Source organism: Octopus bimaculoides, chromosome 29 (genome assembly GCF_001194135.2).
Source record: "Octopus bimaculoides isolate UCB-OBI-ISO-001 chromosome 29, ASM119413v2, whole genome shotgun sequence".
Lineage (NCBI taxonomy): Eukaryota > Metazoa > Mollusca > Cephalopoda > Octopoda > Octopodidae > Octopus > Octopus bimaculoides.
This window is the reverse complement of record NC_069009.1, coordinates 254293-262453: the sequence shown is the minus strand read 5'-3', so window position 1 is coordinate 262453 and position 8161 is coordinate 254293. Positions and strand designations below refer to the sequence as shown.

General features: G+C 42.9%; 1 protein-coding gene across 1 annotated transcript in view; it reads left to right on the top strand.

The window, feature by feature from the left end:
* The window catches only part of LOC106876145 (cleavage and polyadenylation specificity factor subunit 6), a 43734-nt gene that overhangs the window by 8109 nt on the left and 27464 nt on the right, over positions 1 to 8161 (top strand). Inside the window, exons 2-6 of the mRNA XM_052977799.1 lie at positions 1012 to 1098; positions 3918 to 4022; positions 4517 to 4620; positions 6137 to 6303; positions 7105 to 7284. Of these exons, the coding sequence (XP_052833759.1) occupies positions 1012 to 1098; positions 3918 to 4022; positions 4517 to 4620; positions 6137 to 6303; positions 7105 to 7284 (643 nt within the window). The remainder of the gene's footprint in view (positions 1 to 1011; positions 1099 to 3917; positions 4023 to 4516; positions 4621 to 6136; positions 6304 to 7104; positions 7285 to 8161) is intronic.

Below are 8161 nucleotides of genomic sequence, written 5' to 3'. Positions count from 1 at the left end.
ATAAAACAAGAATATTTGGACTGGACATGGCCAGCTTACATGCTAAAGGGTTAATATTATAAAACTAGATGTGAATGGAATTTTAATAGAAGATTGGCCTCTTGTGCGGGTGGCACATAAAATACACCATTTTGAGCGTGGCCGTTGCCAGTATCGCCTGACTGGCCTTCGTGCGGGTGACACATAAAAGCACCCACTACACTCTCGGAGTGGTTGGTGTTAGGAAGGGCATCAAGCTGTAGAAACTTTGCCAAATCAGATTGGAGCCTGGTGTAGCCTTCGGGCTCCACCAGTCCTCAGTCAAATCGTCCAACCCATGCTAGCATGGAAAGCGGACGTTAAACGATGATGATGATGATTAAAACTAACTTTACTTTTTGTCCTTCTAGGGTTAATAAAATAAAGTAGCAGTGATATACTGGGGTACATTTAACCCTGTATCATCCAGATTACTCCATCAAAATGCAATGTTTATATTGCAATATTTTGAATTAATCATGCATTGTCTGATAGCTTCAAAACTTCAATTATGTGATAATTTATTCATAGAAGGACATTTTAGGATAGGTGCAAGGGGCCCGATCTGATTAATTCAAAGCATAAGACAGGTCGAGTATTTTGGCTGGTTTTAAAGACTAAAGGGTTAGACTGCATTTTTCATTAGTCAAATCTAGACCATTTTTTATTCCCCATTACACACTTACTATTGTTGTTGTTGTCATCCATGTCATTGTTGTCTCCTACAATCTCGTCATCGTCATCCTCGTCGTCAATATTCAACAGCATCTGTGCCTTGTCTTCTTGTCCTCCTCCTCGCTCGCTACGTCTCCCTTTTCAATCCATTATCATGCTTATTGTATCTTTGGCTTTTGATGTTGTTCTTTTAGTAATCGCAGTAGTAGTAGTAGTAGTAGTAGATGTTCTGTCCATCCATGTTTCCTTCTACACATCTTATTATTATCTTCTCTCTCTCTATCTCTACTCTCTCTCTCTCTCTCGCCCTCTGCACAGCTCTATTCCCACGGCGTCGACCCTGAATCTTCCCAGGACACGCGAGATCACGACCGCGCTTCTTCCGTGTATTTTGCCAGGAACAGAGTAAGTAGACAGGGAGAGAGACACACAGACACACTTGAAGTCCTACCACATAAACCCAGGCACACACATTCCATGAGGTCCACCAGTTGTGTCTCTTCGGTTCATTTATTATATATGTGTGCGTGTTTATATATACTTGTGGATGTGTATGTGTGTGTGTATTTATTGTGTGTGGCTTAGTGTAAAAGCTATAAGACGTGACAAGTAAATCATAGAAACCAAGTTCCCCCAAACTATGATGGTCTTTGGGTTCGTGGCTTAGTGGTTAGGCTGTTGGACTCTTGATTGTAAGATTGTGGTTTCGATTCCTGGATCGGGCGATGCATCGTGTCCCTGAACAAAACACTTCATTTCACGTTGCTCCAATCCCCTCATTCGATTCCTGGATCGGGCGATGCATCGTGTCCCTGAACAAAACACTTCATTTCACGTTGCTGCAGTCCCCTCAGCTGGCAAAAATGAGTATCCCTGGGATGGCCCAGCATCCCATCCAGGTGGGGATTATAATACCATGAAATCAGGAAACCGGCCCTTATGAATCGGTATGACCCGAGAAGGTAATTTAATCTTTTTTATTGGAGGCGCATGACTCAGTTGTTAGGGTAATCGACTGATGGTCGTAAGATTGTAGTTTCAATTCCTGGACCAGGTGATGTGGTTGTGTTCTTGAGCAAAACACTTTATTTCATATTGCCCCGGTCCACTCAGCTGGAAAAAACAAGTAATCCTGCGACCGACTGGCATCCCATCCAAGTGGGAATATACATGCCTAGAAATCTGGGAACTGACCCTTATGAATTTTGTATGTGAGGGGGAAGTGGGGGTTACGGTTGCAGAGGACATGCCTGTTTGTATGGATGACCACGATGTGTGTGTGCTATATATGTGTATGCCTATTGTATGTGTTAGTGTGTCCTGGTTTTGACATGGTGGCCCTGTGCCAAAATTATTATTATTATTATTATTATTACTAGTATTAGTTAGGCAGTGACTTGGCAGAATCGTTAGCACGCTGGACAAGATGCTTAGCAGTATTTTGCTTGTTGGTACGTTCTGAGTTCAAGTTCCGCCAAGGTTGACTTTACCTTTCATCCTTTCGGGGTCGATGAATTAAGTACCAGGTGAGAACTGGGGTCGATGTAATCGGCTATACCCCTCCCCCAAATTTCAGGCCTTGTGCCTATACTAGGAATTATTATTATTATTATTATTATTATTATTATTATTATTATTATTATTATTATTATCATTGTTATTATTATTATCATTGTTATTATTATTATCATTATTATTATTATTATTATCATTATTATTATTATTACTATTATTACTATTATTATTATTACTATTATTATTATTATTACTATTATTACTATTATTATTAAGTAGCGGGATGTAGTCTGTCTTTATGTTCTGAGTTCAAATTCTGTTGAGGTCGACTTTACCTTTCATCTTTACGGGGTTGATGAAATAAGTACCAGTGTTACACTGGGGTCGATGCAATTGACTCATCCCCTCTCCCCAAAATTGCCGGCCTTGGGTAAAAATTTGAAACTATTATTATTATTATTATTGAGTGAGAGGGCAGTGCAGGCCATTAAAATGATACTGGGGTAAAATATACATATGAAGCCCAGTGTACCCATCATGACTACCCGTCTGATAAGGGTACACCAGACACATGCATCACAACCATATGTACGCGACATGGTGATCTCATATCAAGATAAACAGCGCATGACCTCGCAGGTGGGGGCCCAGTTAGAATTTTCTTCAGGTCAGGTAGCACATCCCACTCAAAAGGTCCCTGAATAAGGGTTGTTTAAGGATGTTGAACAAGACAACCATATTTCCAGAAGTGAATTATTCGAATCCCAAAGAATTCCTCTCAACACATGGCTATGATGCTCCCCCACTACTTCTGCTCATGATCAGAGATGCACATATCGTCAACCACTAAGGGTCATGCTCAACTGGTTAAGGTCAAACAACTGACAAGCAAATCTGTAGTATTGAGCAGAATATTTGCTGTAGCCCATCTTTTTATACCAAGACAAAACAATGTACATGATAACACTTCCAATCACTTAAGATCAGAAGCCATGAGAGCCAATGCCTGGTACTGCATCAGGGCATTATTATTATTATTATTATTATTATTATTATTATTATTATTATTATTATTATTAAGGCAAGCTGGCAGAATTGTTAGAACGTCAGGCAAAATGCGGAATGGTTCATCCATTTTTTTATGTTCTGTGTTCAGATTCTGCCGAGGTAGGCTTTGCCTAGCATGCTAACAATCCTGCCAGTTTGCCACCTTATGATCATCATCATCATCATCATCGTTTAACGTCCGCTTTCCATGATAATCTTTTCTGTTCTAGGTACAAGGCCTGAAATTTTTGGGGAGGAGACTTAGTCGATTACATCGACTCCAGTGTTTCATTGGCACTTAATCTGTCGACCCTGAAAGGGTGAAGGGCAAAGTCGACCTTGGTGGAATTTGAACTCAGAACATAAAGGACAAAATGCTGCTAAGCATTTTGCCTGGTGTGTTAATGATTCTGCCAGCTCACCACCTTAATAATAATAATAATAATAATGATGATGGAGACAAAATTGCATAAGGGTAAACAGCTAATACCATAAAAATAAAAATAAGGTGAAATAGTGAATCATTAAACCTAGCAGTTTGGATTTTCTAGGGCTTTCAATAAGCCTGGGGTCATATTGATCCCATGATACAAGTTAGGGTTAAACTTCCATCACCCTACAAAATTGTTTTGAAATGATTCTAAGTATGTTTTCTTTTGCAGCACGGAGAATTGCGTCATGACGCTAAATCCGGTTCTTCGGCCCCTATAATGCCTGCAAACTATACTGGCAAAAGGGTCAGTCTGTATGTTGGAAACCTCACTTGGGTAAGTCCTATCACTATCATCATCATCATCATCATTTAAAAGCTGTTTTCCATGCTGGCATGGTTTCTACAGCTGGATGCCCTTCCTAATGCCAACCACTCCGAGAGTGTAGTGGGTGCGTTTAACGTGGCACCAGCACTGGTATCGATTCTATTGTGGTGGGCAGGGCTTTTTGAGTACAGCAATGCGCCAGATATCTCAGTCCTTGGTCATCTCCTTTGTATATATATATATATATATATTACAATGGGCTTCTTTCAGTTTCTGTCTTCTGAATCCATTCACGAGGTTTTGGCCAGCCCAAGGCCACAGTAGAAGGCACTGGCTCAAGGTGCCATGCAGCAGGACTGAACCGAGAACAATGTGATTGAGAAATCAGCTTCTTACCATACAGCTACGACTGCAATTATATATTTAGTATTTTGTTTTGTTTGTGTTTATCCCACCCAAGAATTCATGTTGTTATTTATCCTGAATATTTGATATTATTTCAGTGGACAACTGACCAAGATTTAACGGACATTATTGCTTCGATCGGAGTCCCAGACTTGCTAGAAATTAAATTCTATGAAAACAGAGCCAATGGCCAATCCAAGGGGTAACGTTTGTTTTGTTTTGTTTTTCTTTTATTCTTTCACGTGTTTCAGTCATTCGAATGCGGCCATACTGGAGCACCACCTCGAAGTGTTTTTGTCAAACAATTTGACCCCAGGGCTTATTTTTAAAGCCTAATACTTATTCTGTCTGTCTCTTTGCCAAACCACTAAGTTATGGGGACAGAAGCACACCAACATACCAAATCCATGTACAAGGCTGTGGTTGGCTTGATGCTGTAGTAGAAGTCACTTGGCCAAAGTACCACCCAGTGGGACTGAACCTATAACCATGTGGTTGAGACAGCCCCTTGAAGGGTTTAGTCGACCCCATTATTTATTTAAGTCTATTACTTATTCTGTCAGCCTCTTTTGCTAAACAGCTAATTTATGGGGATATAAACAAACCAACAACAGTTATCAAGTACTTTTGGTAGGGGACAAACACACACACACACTCACACACCACCACCACCACTACTATAATCATTTAGTGTCCGTTTTCCATGCTGGCATGGGTTGGACAGTTTGACTGGAGCCGGTACGGTCAGGTGCTGCGTCTGGCTTCATTGTCTTGTTCTGGCATGGTATCTCTGGCTGGATGCCCTTCCTAATGCCAACCCCTTTACAGAGTGTACTTGGTGCATTTTACATGGCACTGGCATCAGTGCTTTTTTTTTTTTTGTAGCACCAGTACCAGTGCTTTTGACATGGCATCAACTCCAGTGCTTCTTCTGTGGTGGAAGGGTTTTGAGTGTCGCAAGGTGCCAGATGTCCCAGTCATTAGTCACCTCTTTCATAAGGCTCAGTGTCCTGAGATCGGCCTTCAGTACTTTGTCCCATGTCTTTCTGGGTCTCACCCTTCTACAAGTTCCATCCACTATATTAAGACACAGGTCGTGTGTCGTGTAGCCAGCTGGAGACGATAGTGGAAGACACTTGCCCAAGGTGCCACGTAGTAGGAGTGAACATGGAAGTAACCTTCTAAGCAAACAGCCATGCCTGCACCTAGGTGTGTGTGTGAGAGAAGGTGCATGGCTCAGTGGTTAGAGCGTCGGGCTCACAATCGTGAGGTAGTGAGTTTGATTCTTGGACCAGGCTGTATGTTATGTTCTTGAGCAAGATACTTTATTTGCCTTGGATAACATCAGTGGTGTGGAGAGTGGACGCTGGTATGCATGGGTAACTGCTGGTCTTCCATAATTAACCTTGCCCAGACTTGTACCCTGGAGGGGATCTTTCTAGGTGCCATCCCATGGTCATTCATGACCGAAGGGGTTTTTACCCTTTACCCTATGTACATATAATAGTGTGGAGAGTGGACGCTGGTATGCATGGGTGACTGCTGGTCTTCCATAAAACAACCTTGCCTGGACCGGACTTGTGCCTTGGAGGGGAACTTTCTAGGTGCAATCCCATGGTCATTCATGACCGAAGGGGGTGGGTCTTTACCCTTTGTCCTTTTATGTATGTATCTATGTACACTGCCTCCGCTCATTCCATTGTTTTTGCGCGTTTCAGTTTTGCTGTGGTTGCCGTTGGCTCTGAGGCATCGTCTCGAATCATCTTCGACAAATTACCCAAGAAGAAGATCCATAGTCAAACCCCGATAGTGACCCACTGCAACCGAACGTCCTTAAACCAGTTTGAGGCCCAAGCCAGGAAAGGGGAACCACCGCCGCCAACAGGTAGTAGTACATTGGGTTCTTTCTTTCTTTCTTTTTAAGCTTTTAGTATTTAGATTTCTTTGTCATATGTAATGCTTAATTATTTTATTCACATTCGTCATCATCGTCATCGTTATTAACATCCGCCTTCTATGCTGGTATGGGTTGGACAGTTTGACATAGAGCTAACCAGGTAGAAGACTGCACCATGCTTTGCTGTCTGTTTTGGCATACTCTTTTAACTCTTTTACTTGTTTCAGTCTTTTGACTGTGGCCATGCTGGAGCACCGCCTTTAGTCGAGCAACTCGACCCCAGGACTAGAATGAGTACTAGGCTTCCAAAGAATAAGTCCTGGGGTCGATTTGCTCGACTAAAGGCGGTGCTCCAGCATGGCCGCAGTCAAATGACTGAAACGAGTAAAAGAGAGAGAGTATATATATACACACACACACATACATATATAATTATTCTATGTCTGTTTTCTGTGCTGGCATGGGTTGGATGGTTTGACAAGCGCTGGTGAGTTCAGGCGCTGCACCAGGTTCCATAGTCTATTTTGGCTTGGTTTCTGTGGCTGGATGCCCTTCCTAATGCCAACCACTTCACAGAGTGTACTGGGTGCTTTTTACATGGCACCAGCACCCACACCAATTCTTTCCGTGGCACTTTGGTCTTAAGGATCTCAATTCTGTTGTGGTGGGCAGGTCAATGATTGAAAGCAGTAAAAGACAAGACAGCTAGATAGATAGATAGATAGCCAGATATCTCTGATTCCATGTGTTGCGAGCAGCCCTTACATACATTCTCTTTCAATTTTTTAGCCAAAGAGCCAAACAGCAAACCTGCGGAGAGGGGGCCGAGTGGGAGTAGCAGTGGAAACAGAAGGGAATCCAGCCGGTATGTCTCCCGCAACTCTCGCACCAGTCAATCTTCGCCGCAACAGGGGCCTCCTGGTCCTCCAGGACCTCCCCCCTCTGGACCACCGCCACCACCATACAATGGTAAGATATTTCATTGAAGTTCTTTTAACCGACCTACCCCCACCCCTCCCCTGACTGCGCATTTTTTTTTTCTCATGTTTCTAAATGGAATGGTGTGGCCCCTTCACCCGTTTCCGAACTGCAGGGGTGAAACTAATCAGTCTCCCATTGCTGCCCCTTGTCCTCCTACTCTTCCTCCTCTCTCTCCTCTTCTCTTTCTGGACCCAGCATTTCGCTTTCACCTTGTTTTTCACTATACTGACTGCAAAGCTAAACTTCAGACAATAACCTTGCCTCCCCCATGCTCCCTTATTTGGTGTGGATTTGAGGGTCAAAATAGAGGGGACAGGGTGAGTATAATTTATATACATATTGGGAACATCTGTCTGCAGTTTTAGCAGACTTTAAGGAGCATATCTACCACTTCAGGGAACATATTGGTTGCTTAGAGAGAAAGAGAGTTCTAGCTGCTTTAGGGGATGTTGCAGCTGTTTTAGGGATTGTATCAACTGCTTTAAGGAACCTACCAATTGGTCTAGGGGACATACTGGCTGTTCTAGGGGTCATATCAGCTGCTTTAGGGAACATACCAACTGGTCTAGGGGACATATTGGCTGCTTGAGGGGAATATACTGGCTGTTCTAGGGGTCATGTAAGCTGCTTGAGAGGAATATACTGGCTGTTCTAGGGGTTGTATCAACTGGTTTAGGGGACATACCGGCTGCTTGAGGGGAATATGCTGGCTGCTCTAGGGGTCGTATCAGCTGCTTTAGGGAACATACCAACTGGTCTAGGGGACATACCGGCTGCTTGAGGGGAATATACTGGCTGTTCTAGGGGTTGTATCAGCTGCTTTAGGGAACATACCAACTGGTCTAGGGGACATATCGGCTGCTTT